We start from the raw sequence: 20,700 nt of genomic DNA on the forward strand, positions 1-20,700 counted from the left end.
TAAGTTATTCTATTGTCAGTGGTACCATTCCATTCTTCTCTCAGAGCTAATCTTTGTCCTGTGTAGCTCAAAAAATACAGGTGAAGATTGATAGAGCGAGGTTTAAAATTGAGTGCCAGTGGAAGAAACCTAATATTAGGACGTTTGAAGGTGACAAAACCTGACATGCGGAATAGGTAACATCCACCCTGAGCTGGCAGAGAGAGGCAGTGGGGAGTGGGGAGGAAAGCCAGATGTGGGAGAAATTAGGTGGGCTCAGAACAGGTTCTGGTTCAGAAGTGAAGATCTCAGCCTCATTCAAAAAGCCTGAATCACTGGTGGCTTCAGTTTGTTTTTAGAGTCTTTTGGCCTCAACCACCTATTGTTCCTACATACCTCTGTTAGCAAAGGAAAACAAACCCAGCCATGCTTCAAGTTAAGAAATACTGGCTGAAATTAGCATGTGTAACTGCTATTAATGTTTCTCCTCCTTTATCTTAGATATACTGTTTGTGAACACAGTATCTCAAATTCTGAGCCACAATGTAGCTCACAAGGAATGTGGCATCACACAAAGAAAATGAGCCCCAGGTATTCAGGCTTTTGTTAAAATGTCAAAATTAAAATTTTGTTAAAATTTTCTTACCATGTAAGAAAATACATATTTAATTTGACCATTGTCAGTTCTTGTCTGCTGCCATCTTTCATACTAAGAGATAAGTAAAGATTTAAATTAAAGGGTTTAAATAAAGACTTAGAGAATATATATGCATGCATTTATTATTGTTTGCATTTAACAGACAGGATAGTTGACCTGAATTGGCCAAAGGATATATCACATTGTGTAACATTGTGGTCAGAAATGAAATCCAGAGTAGAGGAAGAAGAGGCAGGGGTTTCTTCCGGGGTGGCCACTGCTCACAGACTGGGCGCCTATATATCTGTCTATGAGGGTGATTGCCTTCACAGCACTTGTTATTTTGTTTGTTTGTTTTTCTCCTTCATCTCCACTTCTGTTGAGCTGTATTTATCCTGACTCATGAGTTTTCTCATTTCTGCTTTCTCCTCCATTCTGCTGGGAATGGGGACTGAGCAAGTGGCTGTGTGGGTGTGTCTCACTCCAATTTATAGGAGGGAGAGGAGGTTCTTTGATATCTGTATACCTGGTGTGAGATTAAGAAGAAATGGTTCAAATGTTGGTCCAACCAGTTTATTACAAATCTTAATCAGGGTGATAGGGAAGGGGAGGACAGACACTATTATGAAATAGGGTGATGGGGAAGGGAAGAAGGGCAATAGAAAAGATAGGAAAGAAGCAAGGAGTCTTTATAGGAAGCAAGAGGGAGATAGTCACCACCATGGATCCAGTGTGGTTCGTAGCTCAGTCTTCAGTAATGGTGGGTCATCGAGCATTGTTCCGTTGACAATGATAGTCACCACAGCGATGGTGATGGAGACTTCTCAATGGTGGAACCAACTTATTTATAAGTCCAAAGTCGTCGAGTCAGCTCTCCTTTGAGTGGCAGCTTCTGGATCTGGGATCTCAGCAGAAACTCCTTTTTTCCCATCTTCTGGGCCTTGCCACCAGATAAGAGGGAACAGGGAGGTGCTAACTTGTATCTTGCCTTCACAGGATACAATGGTATCATTCCCCAGTCTCCCATAGCAAGCTGGAGTTACTTGGACACAGGCTAGATCTTCTGCCAGTAAACAGTCCTGAGCACTCTCTTCCAAAGGCAAACAGCTCCAAAGAAATGCTTTCAAATTGTAAAATTGTCCACACAGTGATGTTGATTGCCACATGCAACACCCATCACTCATCTACTAGACAAGTCAGTTTTATCACAAGAAATACCTCAGGAAGCAAGCTTTGAGCCAAAAACAAAGGATTCATACAGGGTGCTTGACTGCTGGCAGGGGCCAACCCACCCTATTATTCTTTAAGAAGTAATCTGTAGTGAAGTTGGGAGCATGGTGTTTCCTGCACATGATTCCCTCAGAGGGCGTTCTTGCCCATAAACAGTCTCCCCCAAAAAGCTGAGATGTGCAACCCATGGCACATAATGTGTGGTGGTGGGGCTGCTTCTGTAGGCCCACAGCATAACTTGCTATGACCAAGGCCAACGTTTATGGCATCGCATGCACAGAAGTGGTAACTGTGACTTACAACTAAGTATTCCAAAGTTGCAAATTCCTAAAATGAAACATGGAGTGGGAAGAAATCCAACTTCATTCCCATGAAGATGTCCAAGTTGGTTCACAGAAAGGATCCTGAGCTTGGTGGAGAGATTATAGTTACAGGCAGTGTGAGGAAAGGGTGGTGATGGTGGCGGGTCTGGGCAGGGAGTGTTGGGTACATGAGGCAATGTGACTGGGACAGCAGCTGCTGGGTGAAAAGCCCATTGTGGGTGCTGGGCACCTAGCATGAGGCAGCACCAATCTCTGTGGCACACAGCTCCACTGTAGGCTTGGGTCACGGGGAGTGATTCATGAATTGCTAAAGTTGGGGAGGAAAATTTGGGAGCAACAAATACCACAAGCAAGTGATCACAGAAGAAACCCATTAGTATGCATAGTACATTTAAGTCACACTTCTTAGCCAATAACTGCAAGTACAGCCAAAGTGACTGCTCTGCTATAGTAAAAGATTTAATTCAGATCAATTATGTCTCATTGCATTTTGTCTCAGAACAGCAGACTTAACAGCAATGCTGTTTTTATGAGAAGCAGAAAAATTGTCCAAAATGTTCTTGTAACCCATTGTGATTGCTATGGATGGGAGGTTACAAAAACAAAGAAGCCCTAGGGCTAGGAGACAAGAAGCTTGCCCACTGCAGTGAAAGAGAAGAGAGAAAAAGATTCTGCGGCTTTAATGTGAATTCGTAGCTTAATTTCCTTATTCTCATAGCAACGCTCTTGAAATATGACTCATTTCCTGTGACATGTGCTGCAGTCAATTACCATGGCTAAGACAAGTCCAGCCCACAAGCCTTCCAAGCAACACAAGCCCACAAGCTGCAAGGAGAGCTAAAGCCACCTGACGCAGCTGAAGTGTTCTGTTCTTCAAGCTGACAGACTGGAGGCTAAGTAACATGATAAGCAGATTTTTCACTTGTGTGCTGGCTTTATTGCATTTCTGCCTTTCTTCTGGCTTCTATCAACCGGAGACGTTGCCTGATATTGGAGATGCAGAGTTTATTGAGGAATGTGTGAGAACGCACAACAGATTCCGGTCTGGAGTGAGCCCCCCAGCCAGCAACATGTTGTACATGGTAAGGGGATATTCACAGTTTACATGCAAGTGTGGTGTTTACAGTTGTTAAAGATGATTTTTCTAATCAAACGTAAAAAAATGAAAAAGAAACCAACTCCTGGGATCATAGCTGCAGTTCCTCTTTAAAGCAGAAGATAAGGCTCTGATTGTTGGATGATGTTATACAATCAGATATGTGTGTAGCTCTGCCTGACTTAGTTTTTTCATTCCAAACTCAACATTTCAACCCACAGCACTGTGAAAAGTGCTGTGAAAAGGCTCCTCGTTACAAGGCATCGAAGTTTAGCAGCCTGGAGTGTGATTTATGTGCAAACCTTAGCACAACCTTTCATACTTGAGTTGGCAAGTGCAGAAAACATTGCCAAATGGCGTTGGAGAGCTTGCTTTTAGCTTTCTTTGCAAAGATCTCAGCAGCTTGAGCCAATGGAGAGCTGTTAGCTGCAGCTCCTAGGTGCTGGACTGCAAAGGAAGCCAAAACAAGTGCAGCAGCAGCAATAGCTGGAGGCATTGGTCCTGCACTGTGGTGCCCATCTCTGGCTGCAGCCATCATGCAAAAGGCAGTATGTTGTGATTCAAAAGAACCCCAGCCCTGGGAAGTAGCTTTAGTGGGGCATTAGGATCCCAAACCTCCACTGCATATTGCTCCAGATCTTTTCTAAAACTTTTTCTAAACCGCTTCACTAGCTCTACATTAACAGAATCTTGCTATGAGCAGTATCCATCTTTTTAGAATTTCAGTGATTTTGTGCCTGATTTTTCTTTTGAAAAACTGAAGATCTGGAACCAGAGGGAAAAAAAAAAAGCAAACAAAGACAGGTCACCACAAAGAAAAGAAGAACTAAAATAATGGCAGCTTTCTTTTAAAGTGCTGCAAAAAAACTAGTCTTGGGTATGACCTCTCCCAGTAAGAATAGAGCAGTATAATACATTATAAAATCAGTGAGAAAAGTAGAAGTATTGGAATTGAAAAGAGCATGTATGTTTATTGTTGTAATTGACCTTAGCACTACAAAAATGAGGAAAACAAGAAAACTTTTTTATTTCTCAGAACACTTCTGTTTCCTGCTGATAACTGTCCATCTAGATGCATAAAAATGAAGGATATGAACTCAAGGCATTTCCATCCTTTGGGAAAAAAATACTTTTTAAAACTAAATGCAAGACAGAAACTCCTTTAAGCACAAGTGACAAAGCCTAACCAGCTACATTTGTAATACAGCTGTTATTATTAATACTACTACAGGATGAAGAAGAAAAGAGGGCTGCGAACTCTCCAGAGTCTGAAAAATGGGACTGTGGAGGACTAACCTATCAACTGCTATCACAAAGCTTTTGTCACGGTCTTCTGCTTGTGACCTCACAGCATTGCCAAAATGTAGACTGCAGCCTCTGTCTCAGCTTGCAGCAATGCTAGGACTGGGAGATAATGCCTGAACAAAGCAAGATTTTGTTAATCATCCTTCAAAGTTATCATCTAAGGAAACATCAGATCTTCAATTGCATTTAGGCCCCTGCTCCCAAGTTTACCTTTATTATTCCATGTACTGAGTTTTTAGACTTATTATTTATGTTTTAGTTTTGTAGGACAACACTTCTCCCAAATAATTGGCATAGGGAGAATTGGAAGACAGTGGTTACAAAATATTTTCAAATCTTTGTAGATCTATTTTGATGTCACCTGGCAATTTCTCCTTACTTATTCATAGCATAAAATTAAAAAAAAAATTTTAGACATCTTCAGTACAAAAAAACTATATTATGTAAAACATAGGCATGAAATTCAGCAACTTCCAAATCTTTCCTCAGTCACGATCAGATCGAAACAGTTTCTCTGGTGATCCTATTGTTTGCAGAGGCAACTGAGAGATTTTTAATCCATACACAGAAGGATAAATAAGGAAGTCTTATTTTTTTACAAAAGCCCAATCAGAAATTATCCAGCAGTACTGAACAGCTTAATTTTCATGACACATTGCTTAAGCAGGGCTCCAAGAGCTGTGTTTTCCAGGAGGTACAACACTGCTTGCTCAATCAGATTGTGTACACAAGAAAACCCAGTGGAATCGGACAATGCCTCCAGTGCAAACAAAAGACATTCATATAACTCAATAGCTCTCTGTTGGACTGAATTGCAAGTGAGTGAGTGATTCCACAAATATGAATTCAGTGCCAGTGTGTGAAGCCACAAAATTCCCTGAGTTTAGACTGTTTCAAAACTCCCAGCATGTTTGTGACTTGACCCTGTGGCCCTAATCTGTGAGGCTGCATGAGATTTCAGACAGTTTGGAACAGAAAGCACAACCCTCTTCTTCCAGGCTTTCTATAAATACATTTTTTTAAGGTTAAATTAACATTCTCCCTTAAGTGGCACAGCCTGAAAATGTATATTGTGCTCCATACACTTTGATGCACAAGTCTTGGCATCCAACAAGCATGTCAGACACAATTGTCCACCTCTCCAAAATCTTCCCCATGTTTAATGAGCGATTAGATTCCCATTAGAACTTACAAGTCAGTCTACTATACAGCACTCGAAGTCTCAGCAGAAACAAACAAACAAACTTGCAGTGTATAGACCCAACTTCTCCAAAATCTGTTCAGCACTACTGCATTGCTAAGATAACCAAGTCATTGTTACTTGTCTTTATTTTGCAGAGTTGGGATCCAGACTTGGCAAAGACTGCAAGAGGTTGGGCAAAGAGATGCGAGTTTAAACATAACATATACCTCCAAGAGCCAGGGCAGGCTCACCCCAGATTTACCCCTGTTGGAGAAAATCTCTGGACTGGCTCACTTTCAATTTTTTCGGTGCAGGGAGCCATCACCTCTTGGTACAAAGAGGTCGGAGACTACACATACGCCAGCAATAGATGTAGCAGAGTATGTGGCCATTACACACAGGTAAGGCATCACACTTGTCCAACTCTGTCAAGTTTAGATGTACTGAGTGCTGCTGAGGCTGCACCTTGAGTACTGTGTCTTGGGCTTCTCACTGCAAGAAATATATCAAGGCCATGGAGCCTGGTGTCCAGAGAAGGGCAACAAAGTTGGTGAGGGACCTGGAGCACAGGTCTTATGGAGAATGGCTGAGGGAACTGAGATTATTTAGTCTGGAGAAGAGGAGGCTTGAGGGAGACCTTATCGCTCTGTACAACTGCCTGAAAGGAGATTGTGGTGAGGTGGGGTTGGCCTTGGCCTCTTCTGCCAGGTAACAGTGACAAAGCAAAAGGTCATGATCTTAAGCTGCATCAAGGGAAGCTCACCTTGAATATTAGGAAGAATTTCTTCCCAGAGAGAGAGGTGAAGTATTGGAATAGGCTATCTGAGGAAATGGTGGAGTCATCACCATCCCTGGAAATTTTCAAGAAACATGGAGATGCAGCACTTAGGGACATGGTTCAGTGTATATTGCGGTGATGAGTGGATGGCTAGACTAGATGACCTTAGAGGTCCTTTCCAACCTTAATGGGTCTATGATCCTATGGTTTTACGAACTGGACTTGCAATTCTGACAAAAAAATTCTAAATTTCTGTTGAAGTCTCAATGAAGTGAATTCAAAGTGCCGTAGTAACTCTTTTGTGCCTGTGTGCATGAGATGTTCTCACGTCGCATTTTAGAGAAGAAGAGTTCCACTGCATTATTTTTTAATACTCCAGCTGTAGTTTGTTTCCAGGAATAAAACAGGACAGAGATCAAACAACCAAGGTTAGCCCAGCAGTGGCTGAAAACCAGGCAGTGGCTGTAGGCTGCAGTGCATGGTGGGACAAAGTCCCCACTCTGGCAGGTAGCTTCCACACAGCACCATGAGTAATACAAGGGCTAGTTCTGTGATTCTGTGTGTGATTTGGCTCCTGCTGTTTCCCCCTCACCATCCTCAGGGATGCGGTTGTCCACCTCTGGTGTCATGGGCAGCCTCTGGTTGTTACTGTGCTGAGAACACTCTCAGGAGCCTGAGGAACATGTCCTGTTCATGGGCCTGGCAAACAACAAGGGGCAGGCTTTCCTTTGGAAAAGGAAATACGATATACAGTGCTGAGTTGAATTGGATAACTCATGCTACACAGAGGATCATAAGAAGATCTGATGCTCTTGTCTCTGTTATGTCAGTCATGCTCATGATCATAGAAGGCAAGACTGCAATCTGGATGTGCTCTTTCTCCCTGTTTTTCCTGTAGCCCCCTGCCTTTTGGTCATTTGCCTGTGCAGTAAACCCTTGTAGAAGGCAGCAAACAGCCTTGTCCTCACAGATTTTATATCCTCCAGTGGGAAAGGCAGAACTATCATGGATTACCATGAAGGAAAGGAGACAAATTTCCCCTTCTCCTTTGCAAGAAAAGAAAACTGTCTGTCACAATCAATTTTTCTTTCTTTCAGCCATTTTAATCATAAAACCATAGAATGGTTTGGGTTGGAAGGGACCTTTAAGATCACCTAGTTCCAATCCCCTATAGGTAGGGACACCTCCCTCTAGACTAGGTTGCTCACAGCCCCATCCAGCCTGGCCTTGAATGCTTCCAGGGAGGGGCATCCACCACCTCACTGAGCAACCTGTTCCAATGTCTCATCACCCTCACAGTAAATCATTTCTTCCTGCTATCTAGTCTAAATCTACCCTCTTCCAGTTTAAAACCATTTTCCCTCATCCTGTTGCTATATGCCCTTCTAAGAAGTCCCTTCCCAGCTTTTCTTTAGGCCTCCTTTGGGTACTGGAAGGCCACTATAAGGTCCTCCAGAGTCTTCTCTACGCTGAAGATCCTCAGCTCTCTCAGCCTGTCCTCATAGGGGAGGTGCTCCAGACCTCTGGTCATCAAATAAATTAATAAACATCTAGTGAATTAGTTAAAAAAAACAGATGTTCTTCAGAACAAGCTATTATTTAGATATCCATCACTATTGCTTGCCACTGCAAATCATGTCCAAGGAGCACTCCAAAGCCCATCCGTTGTGTAATATAGAGGAGGACAAGGCTTTTCACTAAAACTGTAGCTGTTAAACCAAATATTCAGCCACCAATGCTTGTGTCTGTCTTTGCAGGTTGTTTGGGCTCAAAGCTACAAGGTTGGCTGTGCTGTCCACTTCTGTCCCACAGTGTCATACTTCTCAGGAACCAATGCAGCACACTTCGTCTGCAACTATGGGCCAGCGTAAGGTTTCCAAAACAAATATTTTAGAGGATTCAGATCCTGCCCCTTCTCCCCTCCCCAAATGTGCAATTTGACAGGATCAGACCTTTTTTTTTTGTGTGTTTACGGGTAGAAATGGTCCTCAAAACAGAGAACGAAACATACTCAAACAAGGATTGCTTGGATAGATGTAAATGGGAGATATATATTGTAGCCAAAAAGCAGTGGTGCTGGTAGAAAGAGTAAAATATAAGACATTGAAATAAGCATACCTAAGTGATCATTTGAAGGCTGTTCCCTTGTTCCTCAGTGCCGAGGTGGCCCCAGATGGTTGCCAAGGCGCAGATCCAAGGTGTGAAAATATTTACGCATTTGTCTGCAGAATCAAGTCTCTTGATCAATGGTTTGAGTAAATACTGAAGTGTGCAGTGCTTGTGGCTGCAGGCCAAGCTTTAGTACGAGAGCTTGGACATGTGATGCTGGGCTGCTCAAGTGTCATCAAGACAAAATTTCATTGAGAGATCCTTCGTATGCATTGTAAGTAGCATATTTGCTGCCTGAGGTTCAGAGAGACACAGAGGCTCTGAAGGACCTGCTGAACCTTGGTCTCAGCTTATGAGGGCAGGATGCTTTCTTGGTCCTGGTTGAGGCCCTGATCTGCTCAGCCCTTGAGATCACAGGGAGCATAGAGTACAAAGCCCTTACTGTGGATATTTACTGCCTGCCAAAATCTTCATGGAGCAGCCTGGACATCTCCTGGTTTAGGTGGGAGCAGGGCAGTCAGGCAGGGCTGACCAGGACACAGTTCACTGTCCATACAAGTGGAGAGAAAATCTCAAGTTCAGAAGCAAATTAGCAGAAGGGATTGCCATCCCCTCATAAGGGCAGCTTCAAAGCAATGTTATTTTCCTTCACAGTGGGAATTACAGACGGCACCCATACGAGACAGGAGCAGCATGCAGCAAATGCAATGGCGAGCAGTGCACTGACAATCTGTGTCGTGAGTAGACAACCCACCCTCCTCCATAAGCACATGTAGAAAGAGAGGGAGCATGCAAGAAGACACTAGCAGGAAGCACAGCATCTCCAATTCCCAAATACTGTCTGAAAAAATGCAATGAGGAACCAAGAGAGCAGTGATGCCCAAGGATAGTAAAGGTTTTAAAATACCAGCATCAAGGAATGACGGGATTCCTGGCTGATGGGGTTGGTTGATGTCAGCTAGACAAGTGAATCTTGAACATGAGAGCTGGGCAAAAAAAAAGTGACAAAGTGTACCTGAGGGATAATTCCTCTCCAGCCAGCCACTGGCAGGGGCACTCAGTAAAATGCAATCGAGCTCTCTGCAGCAAAGCCCCAGAATCACCCTCTGGAAGTCTACAGGTCCTTGGTTCTTCCTGGAAAGAAACACAACTGTATTTCTTGTCAGCCCACTGTGAGCGAATTCTCCTCTTTCATAACTCACATTGTTTGCAAATTCTAAGCTTGCTGCTTACATTCACTTCTTCTTCTCTCTCCAGGAAACACCGAGCGTGACAAAGTCATTAGTAAGTACCACAGATATTACTGCCTCGGTTTGTTGTCCCCAGTGCAGTTACACTTGAAATAATTGATCTGTTTTGCCTCCAGGTGATTCCAGGTGGTACCCAGCTTGGGACAGACCTGCCTGTGATGAGTACTGCATCTCTGTGGTTGTTTTAAGGCTGCTACTTCTTATTCTGACTATTGTAGCCACTTGGATCCTACCCAAATACTGGTCCATAGCACCTGCCACCAAGTAATGCACAGGAGGCTGTGGCAGCACTGAGGTTGATTCGTCCCCTCCCTGTGCTTAAGCTACTGGCAGCACTGAGATGGATGGAGTTGTCGTTTGCATCCACAAATCATTCTGACATATAGAAATACCATCCCCATTTCATGGAGGAGCTGGCAGAGCTGATAAGGAGCCTTCTCATTGTTCAGAATCAGTAGCTGGTTTTAAATTATCTGCTTATTTTTCCAAAGTGGAACACTGTGGCAGAGATGGGTATGCCACCCACACTTCCCAGGGAGGGAGTGGGGTGTCTGCAGCCCAGCAGAGTAGACTCCTCTATGCCTATTGAGCTCTCTCCACACATACTCCTCCAGTGAGACGCAGCAGCATGGTTTTGGGCAGCCTGGAGAGATTTTCTTTTATCATTTATAGCTTTTTTTTTTTACCTCATAATTTTTGGGCACAGGTGAGTTCCAGCATGGGCATCCCACAGCAGGCAGTGCGTTTCCCCGTTTCACAGTGCACAGGGACCACTGGCATTTCTCTTTGCTTAGAATCTGTTTTCAAACACGTCATCTCTGCCAAGACACAGAGCTTCACCCGTGTTTAAATGTGACTCTGCACCACCTTAAACTCCTATTTATTTATTTTTTTTTCTTTTTCTGAGCATGAGGTTTTTGACTTCTGCTTCAAACAATAAACCACTATTTCCTGCCTCCTCCCATGCATGGCGATCATGTATCTGCAACCTGATCTGAAGGTCTACTGGTGCACAAACCCAAAACAAATGCATTCAGTTCCAGCCTGCACAATGCCGAGAAACATGATGCTGGGAAACACAGTACAGTGGTCTAAATAAAATCATGCTGTGCCCAAAATCGCGCCCTGGGCTCAGAGGCTGCCAAGCTCCAGTCTCCATGAGGCTGTGCCCCCAGAGCAGGCAGGGTTCAGCCAGGCCCCTTCGATACATCACACCATTCTGCTGGGTGCTTCTATGCAGGAATCCGGGGAGTCCCCCAGCTGCTTCCTTTCTGTGGTGCTGTCTTTGCTCATTTCTGTCAGTGTTGCTGCACAGGTCCTGCTCTGATGCCACTGCTGGAGTCAGTCTCACCTGGAAGTACTGCAACTGCAACCCAGTTTCTGACATTATTCTTCCATGCAGTTAGCTGCTAGTACTTGAATCATCTCAGCATCACAGCATGTCCTGAATAAAATCATTTTCCAAAATGTAAATGCGGTCAGGGACAGAATTCCTAATTCTCTTCCTTGTCCTTCACTTATATTTACACTTTCTTTGTGCCAGAGCCTCTTTTCTGCCAACCAGTGACCAGTGTCACAGCACCTGTTCTGGCCAACATAGACATAATTTTGTTAAATAAATAAATAAATAAATAAATAAATAAATCCTCACTAAATATTCAAAGCCACGGGTCTATCTGTTGAAAAAAGCAGCCACTTTCACTCCCACTTGCCTTTTTGCCACACTTTCTTGAGAACCACTCAAGCCTCACACTTCCTGTACTGCAAACTCCCATCTGGAAATCCCACAAGGATGATAAGCAGCACACGTTGGCAGCAGGACGTACTCTGCAGTGTCCTTTTGCAGAGAAGGGCTCTTATGCCAGCATCTGCCCCATGTGCAGAAAGAACCTACTGATGCAAGAAGAAATGGAGGAAAGGAAAGCGCATACAATGCTGTGTCCAGGGAGCAAAACGAGCTCAGCAGGAATGCTCCCCTGCTAAGTTTAATCTACACTTGGTTTCCAGGAGAGTAAACAGAACCAACACAGAGCCCTTAAAGTTCAAAACATTCACAGTGCTGCCACTGAAACACATACCTTAGCAGCTTGAAGGGAATTCCATAGAGAAAGCTTCATTAAAAAAACTGTAAATCACTGGGGCTAATGGGGGAAAAAAAACAACCAACCAACAACAAATTCTACAGCATGGTAACTTTCAAACAAAAAATCCAGAAAGTCAAGGAGTCAAAGCTAACCAAGAACTGCATCTCATTTTTCTAAGGACACCCAAAATCCAGATATTTAACTCCTGATGATTAAACCCCCTCAAGTTGTTCACATTCTTTTTATAGCATACATCTGTGACTTCCACATGATAAATGCAAAATACAGAAACAGCCATTGAGTACTTCTTTGCTAGTCTGTAAACTCTAAAATCAGTTTAAGGAGATAGTTTGCAAAATCTCAAACTAGTTCTAAAAATACTAAAACAACTACTTTGCCCTTCTAAACTTATTTTTCTTTTTTTTTAAAGACACATTAGAACAGGTGCAAAAAGCACAGTAGTGAGCCCAATGCAGATGGTTACCCCAAGAAACAGATTCTAAGCACACAAATCCTTGGTTTATCTTCCTTACGTGAATGAAGGGCCTTTCTATATTTTCCTGTTTAACTAAATAGAAGTTTAACCACCAATCCCTGAAACTCAGCAGCCATAACAACCAAAAAAAGATTAAACATAACCCTTTCATCTCATGAAAACAGAACAAGACTCCCTGAAATCAAGCAAGTTCTACTGTGGTTGGGGTTTTGATGCCCAATCTACATAGATACCTCAGCTGGGGAACCAAAGTTCAAAACACTCATTTTCATGGAAGTACATATATGCATTTTAAGGCCAGGCTGCCACCAAGCTAACGTATATTTTCCTGCTTTGCGACTCAGGCAACTATGCAGCTGGTTGATCCAGCTGGAAAACAATCACTTAATTAGCAGGTTCCTGAAATAAAAGGCCAACCTACAAAGTCAAACAGCCCTTCACATCATGGAAGATATAACTTAATTTTAGCAAACAGAAATTTGCTGCAGGGACCTTCTGCAGTAAAAGGGGCCTCATTCGGTCCAAAATATAAGAGAGGACTCTCCCTCCTTGCACCTCCCCTGAATCCAGTTCAGCTCCTCCTTACTGGCTTCGGGCTCCGCCGATTACTCCGTTGAAGTACTCACTTGTGGGATCACTTGACAACTATTGCAATGCCTCCAAGGGTGGCTCAGGCCCTCAATATGTCCGACCCACCTGATGCTGAGCTCAGGCCTCCCCTTTACACCATCAACAGCTACATATCAGGTAACATGTCTAAGAGTTTATCATAGGGCTGATATCCTAAACATATCAGCTTACTACAGCTTCTGAGATGGGTGTGTAATTTACTTATTTTCTCAGTGAAGCATCTGTTGAGCAGTACTTTCTTACATGATTTTATAAGTAATTAAACCGACATTTATGGATGATAGAGTATTGAGTTTTCTCTTCCAGAACTAAGTTGCAAGAAAAGATCAGGCAACAGAAAGGGGTACCAATATTGTCCACCACCCTAAAGGGCAAGAATCCTAGATCATTTTCTCCATGCATACACACACACTGACTCTTTAACATACATTCTAAATTCTTATTTAGACATGTAACAAAGAAAACAGCTGTGTTTTCAACGGCCAGTCCCAAATAAAAGGCCACTAACCAAAGCAAAGTGAGCTGCAGTGTTCTAGCATAATCATCTTTTCCACACGTGCAAGGAATTCCAGTCTGGCAAAGCACTCAAACACTGTCATGAAACTGGTGTGGCCTGACCACCTACTTACTGTTACATTTGCTTCTTGAACCTCAGACACATCAACTAAGTAACATCTGCTTTTCTAGTGCACTCTATTTCATCATAATTTCCATTTTTAGGAAACTAAGAACCTCTGTACTTCCTTCAAAAAAGGGGAAGGGGCTGAATAAAGTTAAAAGGAACCTAAGTTCTCATTTCTTGTAAGAAATGAATTAAGAACACATTTAAAGAAAGGTAACAACATTTACGTTTCCCCTGCAGCACACTTGCTTTGCGTCACATTCTGCCTAACAAGATAAGTTAATAAATGACAATTTATTAATGGTGTTCAATTAAGATTACGGTTGTCTAATCCTCACATGAAGCTGTAAGCTTGCTTCCAGGAATACAAGATGTGGGTTTTGCAGTAGATGACTAATTAAAGGATTTAACATCAATATATTAAAATAGTTTATTAACTCCAAGACAAGATACACAAAAAAAACCCAGCTTGTACAGAAATAGAAGCTTAATAAAACTAATAAGTCTTGCCTATCTTGACAGTTATTTGGCAGCCTTTCATAGAAGTATTCCATTTAACTCCCACCGAGTTCTCCAATCCTTACTGTTTCACATTCTGTATCAAACTCCTGAATGTTTCTAATATGAAACTTCCTTTAGGCAGACAGATATTACCCAAATACACTCTCACTTTCTCAATAAATATGAGAGAACAGATTTCTTACACCAATTTTGACAATTTTGCATAGCTGCTCTAGGTCCATTCGTTAAAATGGGCTTGGAAAAGAGAACAATCTTTCTGCCCAGTATTTTCTCATCCACACTACACTGACAGCAAGAAGTGTTTTACTCCACGTCTCAGTTGTTCCAAGTGTGAAAATGTTCTTTACTGTAGGAGAAAAGTGCTCATTATGAGTGGTGAATTACTTCTTTTTTTTCTTCTTTTCATCTGCTGCCATTTTTAACTTGACTTCTTCCATAGGAAGTGCTCCTAATTTCTTCTTCTTTGCGTTCTTTACTTTTTCCTTGATGGCTTCAATATCAATTTTTTTCTCAGTGGAGGCTACACAGTAAAAACACAAGCACAAACAGACACAAGTTTCACTTTTCTGATTTTTCACAGCCTGTGAGATTACTTCACACGTATCCACGGTAAAGTGCATCCTGTAGCATTGGTTAGGACTAATTTTATGTTTGGTAACAATTTTATAAACTATTCCTACCATTTCTACTGAAACTAGCATGATATACAAACCTCTTTCAACAGAATTCAAGGAATAGTTACATAAAATCCTATACGACTGTGTTTGAAAACTGATGCCCTACTACATTGCACACTTAGAAATTGTCACCCGCTTATCAGACCACAGCTGTACTCCAAGATTAATACATACATAGTCTGCTGGACATGTGTCTATTGCCTTGGTTGGTCTTACATAAAAAAATAAAACTACTTATTGAGTACTTATTTTCAGAGCTTCCATGGCATTTTATATATATGCGTGCAACTAGGGTGATGAGTTCACAGACATGCCTGTACCATCCTTATTTTCCTTCCCTGGCCGTGCATTAATGATGGCTACTGGAAAAAGTCTGATCTCGGCATGAAAACCTTTGCAAGAGATTTCTACAGGAAGTGACAGAGCATGAAGAACATCCTATTTTATGTTCATAAAACATTTTATGAACATGCTTTATAAGGGCACGTAGCGACAGAACGAGGGGAAGTGGCTTTAAACTGGAAGAGGGTAGATTTAGGCTAGATATTAGTAAGAAATTCTTTACTGCGGGGGTGGTGAGACACTGGAACAGGTTGCCCAGAGAGGCTGTGGATGCCCCTCCCTGGAGGGAGGGCCGGGCTGGACGGGGTTGTGAGCAACCTGGTCTAGAGGGAGGTGTCCCTGCCCATAGCAGGGGGCTGGAATTAGGATCTTAAGGTCCCTTCCAACCCAAACCATTCTGTGATTCTATGATTCATCTGATATTTTCTCTTTTGGCCAAGAGTCATGAGCTTAGGTCCAACTCTGCCACCTCACATGGTTAATTCCTACACACCATCAGGTGTCCTTTTTGGAACTCAGCTTCTCTACATACAAAGTATTTCTGTTATTTAGTTCTGGAAGACTGAATGGTTTCATTCAAAACACTTATCAGCTGGAAGAGCACAGTATTTGATATACAGAAGAGGCAGTAGCACGATTACAGAAAGTTTACTGCTATCACAAAAAAGTATTTTATACAAATCAGTGCTCCAGAACATACACTGCTTGAGAAGTAAACAAATCCTTCAGCTCACAAGAAACAGCGTATTAATATGTAAGTAGCATGACTTTTCTTACTTCCTGTGGCTACATCTCCACATAATCACTTAGGCTAGAAATTAACACTACAAATGTTTAGAACAGGGAAAAAAAAAAAAGACGTTACCTTTCTTTGCTTTCACAACTGGCTTTTCCTTTGGTGGGATAAAAGCTTTATTTCTTTCTTCTTGTCTCTTCTTGACTGCATCAGCTTGCTTTGCCTAAAGTTACCAATAACAAGAATGAAGTACCAATAGAGCAGGGCAAAAGGGAGAAAAATCAAAGTCAGAAATCAAGCCCTTTTAAATTGGTTGTAACAAATTTACCTTTATTTCTTCCACTCGTTTTCGTTTCTTCTGGCTTTCTTTCAAGAAGTATTCACCACTTGCCAATTCTTTATCAATCTGTTCAAGAAAAGTACCACAAACCTTTAGAAAATTATACATTCTAAGCCAGGTATGTAGTATCAGGAAATAAAAACTTGACAGAAAAAGCCGTTAACTTCATCTTAACAAAAGCAGGATTTAAAATTATCATATACTCCTGCATAGCCAAATAAAGTTTCAGCTGACCTGGCTTTCTGGCTGTGGAGGTGGGAATGGTGTGTACTCCTTCTTAATATTTTTCTTCTTTGGCTCCTTGCGTTTTTTCAAGTTCTTCCGCTTGAACTTAGGCAAAAATCTTTCCCAGTTTTGTGTCCTCAGTTCAGGATCTTTTGATAATTCACGTTTGATCATCAAAGTCTTTGGTAATTTTAGAACGTCATAAAGAAGAATAAAACAATAGTATTGCAGTAGTGCCTAAGAGCTCCAAACTAAAAGTTTCTTATAGTATATTAACAGTTGAGGGATTTAATTATGAACAGAAGCAGAAAGGTGAATATGTCTCAGGACAGGGACAATTTAAATAGCAGGTATCAAGCAAACAATCAAAGGGAAGAAAACACTTTTCTTATGATATTTTCTCAGATACTATCAATGATATGACAACATATCCCCAGCAAGTAGACTATCTTTTTTTTTTTTTTAAGTACAAAACAAATTCTCATAAACAGTTTATTACATTGAAACATATAATTACTAACATAAAGCTCTGTACAAAGACATAATGCTTGCAGAGGTGCACACTGGACCGTACCAACCTTAATGTTATATATGGGATGTATATTCTTCATTGTGTCCAGAACAACTTTCCTAACCTGTATTTAATAAAAGAAAATGAATGGTACACTCAGCAGGTACTTCATATTCTAATCAAGTAAAATATCAAGTACCCTAAGTTTCTTCAAAATCAGATAATTTCTCTTTCCTAGCTTCACAACAAAAGCAGCTAGACTGAAAAAGCCCCAAAGCCAACTAGAAGGCACAGTGCTTCAAAAATATCATTAGCTCTACTGTCACGCTTTTGATACACTCCAGCATCACCCGTAACCACCACTTTCACACCGCTCTGAATGTCTCTTTGTTTTTTAGCTTTTGACATGCATTTTTCCCGACAGAATTACTAAAAGCACATGAGACGTTCACCCGTGCTATATGCCATTAACACTGCAGTATTTTCACTTAAACCCCTTAACTGAAACTACATAAATTCAGCACAGTAATCTACAGGGAAAAAAAAGCTGAAGCACTAGATACATTATTCAGAATTATATGAAAGCACCCCTTTGATACATCTGCTAAATCTTACCTTAAGAAACAAAAAATACTTTTTCAGCAACTAACAAAATTCAGAAACTAAGACTACAGGCGTTCACATAGAAGTAGCACTAACATGTAGCTGAAAGGACAACTCTTGAGGCTGTCAGATTCTGCCTGCAGCCTATGCCAGAGCTGGACACAAAAGTGGGCTACATAAACCACTCATCTGCCTTCTCTTACCTCTTTTAGCCCACTGAAAGGTCCAAGAGCTGAAACAGTGTTGCCTTGCACCATAATATAACAGTTGGTTAACAATTCGAGGGCCTAAAACAACAAAAATGAATAAAGTCAGTGTGAGCTCAAGGTCTGAAACAAATCTGCACCTAAGATTTTTATGGTAACCATACTTATTAGAAATACCTTCAGAGTAGATCCTTTTGGCCCAAGAAGTCGTCCTCTTCTTTTCACAAAACTTTCTCTGTTCCTCACTAGAGAACCTATTTTAATGATGTCACACGCAACATCATCCTGAAGAATACGAACTGCCTGAAGATACAAGCAGCAGGTATTAACATCTGAATCCAGAAGTATTATTCAGAAGAGCCAAAAAACTCATTTCATTTGCAAATAATATGTTTATTTTAAATATATATTTTCATATAATTATCAAATCATTTGAGTTGAAGGGACCTTTAAATGTCAGCTAGTCCCAACTCCCCTGCAACAAACAAAGACACCTACAGGAAGGTCAAGTTGCTCAGAGCCCCATCCAGTCTGACCTTAAGTATCTCCTAGGATGGGGCATCCACCACCTCTCTGTCCAACCTGTTCCAGTGCTTCACCACTACTACCTGAAAAACCCATATTTTGAAAACATACTACTTTATAAGCATTACAATATTATTTGCTACAAACCTGTTCAAACGGAACACTTCTTGCCAGAAGCTTTATTAAATCTCTAGCCCTGATGATCGCATATGGATCAAAAGTCTTCTTAGTAGTAGTGACTGTCATGCTTCCTTCAATTAGATCCAGCGTTGCATTCACGTACTGCAATGTGTGAAAACAAACAGCAAAGCAATCTCTAAAATAAGAATCTAAGATTATATTTCTGGTAGCATGAAATTCAGAAATATAAAACTACACACTGCACAGGCATGCAAATCCATTATCCAAACCTCTGAAAATGATTCTCAGACACACATATACACACACACACACACAAAAAGCCACCAGACTGATAGTCCCTATGTATCACAAGGCCTGAAACACTATCCCCCCCTCATCTCCCTTAAAGGCAGATCCCCCTCATCTCCTTGGCAGATTATGGAGAGCAACTGCTACTACAGCAAGCTTTTATGCAAAAGTAACACCTATATCCCTCAAACAATAGAGCACAACATCACAACTCATACATGCTCACTCAGGGCTTTCTGGACAAGCGGCCAGCACTCCTTCAGGTAGGCTTCTCTGTACTTGGGGAATAACGTTGCAAAACTGCTTTCTTCCAGGAGCCCTCTGGGATTGTCTTCCCTGGTAAACGCGGGTTCTTTCCAACCATCCGGCACAGTGAGCAGTTCAGACTCATCAACTACTAGAGATTAAAAGACGAAAGGAAGTTTGTTTCTCCTTTGTCATCGATGGCAGCGATAACTGAAAGCAGGCACACAGCAGGCGGTGCGTTCAATGCTCCGTTGAGGCGTTCTGCATTTCTCCTTAAGGAAGTTACCGCCTTTCCAGCCCGAGGCCGGGCCCCTCAGCGAGCGAGAAGGAAAGGATGGCGGGGCAGCAGGCCCAAACCCCGCCGCCAAGAGGCCGCGCAGCCCGCGGACAGCTCCCACAGAGCCCCGCACCCACCTTTGGCCGCTTTCTTCTTGCCGGGACGCCGCGCCTTTTCCTCCGCCGCCTCAGGAGCCGCCATGCTCACCGCGCGCACACAACTTCCGCTCAGCGCCGGAAGTGGGACGGGGGCCGCGCGGCACGCCGGGAACTAGAGTCCCGCGCTGCACGCCGTTGTAGTTGAGCTCCCGGGCAGCACAGCGCGCTGGGCAGCTGGGTTGGGTGCTGTATCTCCACTCAGGCAGCAGCTGCAGGGTGCTGGAGAAGGCTTGGCTGAGGGGCGTGCAGCAAGCACCTTCTTTCCTCCTTCCTCTTACATATCAGACATCGCTCCCATCCGCGCTCCTCAGCGCTGAATTTGCTGCTGGCGTTTTGCAGCGCAAAGGAAAAAAAATCCAGCATCATCAAAATCAAACCAAAGCACTTGGGTAGATGCTTGAAGTACTTTAGTACTTGCAACTAAAAAGAACACATGTTCCTGATGAGACCTAATTATTTAGTTGAATGACATAGCTTAATGCCTCCTGGGTGATGCCCTGCCTCCTCCCCACTCCCCATCCCATACTTGTACCTCAGCACTTTCTTCAGAATGAAAGCAAGCTTGTGCAGCCTTTGCTGCTTTCCTGGGCATCCAGAGAAGCTGAAAGACACGTTTGAGCAGGAATCCTTGAGGCAGGGCAGTGTCCCTGCAAATGTTCATCACACCTGCTCACTGTGAGGTGTTTAATTATTGTCATAATCATGGAATCATAGAATGCCTTAAGTTGAAAGTGACCTTAAAGATCAATTCCAACCCCTTCCCATGGGAAGGGCTGTCCCCCACCAGCTCAGGCTGCCCAAGGCCACATCCAACCCGATCGAACAGGGATGAGGCACCCACAGGCTTTCTGGGCAGCCTGTGCCAGTGCCTCACTGCCTGCTGAGTAAAAAAATTCTTTGTAATATCCACCTTAAATTTCCCCTTTTTTAGTTTAAAGCAATTCTCCTTTTCCTATCACTATCAATCTGTAAAAATTTGGTCCCCCTTCAGCTTTTAAGTCCCCTTCAAATACTGGAAGTCTGCAATGAGGTCTCCCTAGAGCCTTTTCTTCAGGATGAATAAGTCCAACTCCCACAACACTTCTTCATAAGAGGCTCCAGCCCTTTGATCATCTTCGTGGCCCTCCTCTGGACCCTCTCCAACAGCTATCCCCACTATCAACTCTACTCATAAATAAAGC

General features: G+C 42.4%; 2 protein-coding genes across 3 annotated transcripts; one reads left to right on the forward strand and one right to left on the reverse strand.

The window, feature by feature from the left end:
• Nucleotides 1-2,945: 2,945 nt before the first annotated feature.
• Nucleotides 2,946-11,553, forward strand: LOC100550421 (glioma pathogenesis-related protein 1-like). The gene is made up of 6 exons (XM_003202092.4): nucleotides 2,946-3,251; nucleotides 5,909-6,154; nucleotides 8,289-8,398; nucleotides 9,295-9,377; nucleotides 9,898-9,924; nucleotides 10,007-11,553. The coding sequence occupies exons 1-6, from the start codon at nucleotides 3,072-3,074 to the stop codon at nucleotides 10,156-10,158; spliced, it is 798 nt and encodes a 265-aa protein (XP_003202140.1). The 5' UTR covers nucleotides 2,946-3,071; the 3' UTR covers nucleotides 10,159-11,553.
• A 2,584-nt stretch (nucleotides 11,554-14,137) lies between these two features.
• On the reverse strand, nucleotides 14,138-19,794 carry KRR1 (KRR1 small subunit processome component homolog). 2 transcript variants are annotated; one of them, XM_031553666.1, is made up of 10 exons: nucleotides 19,499-19,794; nucleotides 19,057-19,232; nucleotides 18,557-18,691; nucleotides 18,062-18,187; nucleotides 17,882-17,965; nucleotides 17,143-17,199; nucleotides 16,574-16,744; nucleotides 16,328-16,405; nucleotides 16,129-16,222; nucleotides 14,138-14,764 (listed from the first exon to the last, which is right to left on the reverse strand). In XM_031553666.1, the coding sequence occupies exons 1-10, from the start codon at nucleotides 19,560-19,562 to the stop codon at nucleotides 14,625-14,627; spliced, it is 1,125 nt and encodes a 374-aa protein (XP_031409526.1). In that variant the 5' UTR covers nucleotides 19,563-19,794; the 3' UTR covers nucleotides 14,138-14,624. The 2 variants fall into 2 exon arrangements, with proteins under 2 accessions (XP_031409526.1, XP_003202141.1); XM_003202093.4 differs by having other exon boundaries at nucleotides 19,057-19,235; nucleotides 19,499-19,639.
• Between the last annotated feature and the right edge of the window lie 906 nt (nucleotides 19,795-20,700).

The sequence above is a fragment of the Meleagris gallopavo genome, chromosome 1, assembly GCF_000146605.3.
Source record: "Meleagris gallopavo isolate NT-WF06-2002-E0010 breed Aviagen turkey brand Nicholas breeding stock chromosome 1, Turkey_5.1, whole genome shotgun sequence".
Taxonomy (NCBI): domain Eukaryota; kingdom Metazoa; phylum Chordata; class Aves; order Galliformes; family Phasianidae; genus Meleagris; species Meleagris gallopavo.

What these genes read in the sequence shown, in the direction of transcription:
- LOC100550421 (XM_003202092.4), top strand. Translation starts at nt 3,072, where the DNA reads ATGATAAGCAGATTTTTCACTTGTGTGCTGGCTTTATTGCATTTCTGC. An exon ending in CCAGCAACATGTTGTACATG is followed by an intron (nt 3,252 to 5,908) that starts GTAAGGGGATAT and finishes TTTATTTTGCAG; the next exon opens with AGTTGGGATCCAGACTTGGC. An exon ending in GTCTGCAACTATGGGCCAGC is followed by an intron (nt 8,399 to 9,294) that starts GTAAGGTTTCCA and finishes TTTCCTTCACAG; the next exon opens with TGGGAATTACAGACGGCACC.
- KRR1 (XM_003202093.4), bottom strand. Translation starts at nt 19,562, where the DNA reads ATGGCGGCTCCTGAGGCGGCGGAGGAAAAGGCGCGGCGTCCCGGCAAG. An exon ending in ATCCCATATATAACATTAAG is followed by an intron (nt 16,745 to 17,142) that starts GTTGGTACGGTC and finishes AAATTACCAAAG; the next exon opens with ACTTTGATGATCAAACGTGA. An exon ending in AGTTGTGAAAGCAAAGAAAG is followed by an intron (nt 14,765 to 16,128) that starts GTAACGTCTTTT and finishes TTTACTGTGTAG; the next exon opens with CCTCCACTGAGAAAAAAATT.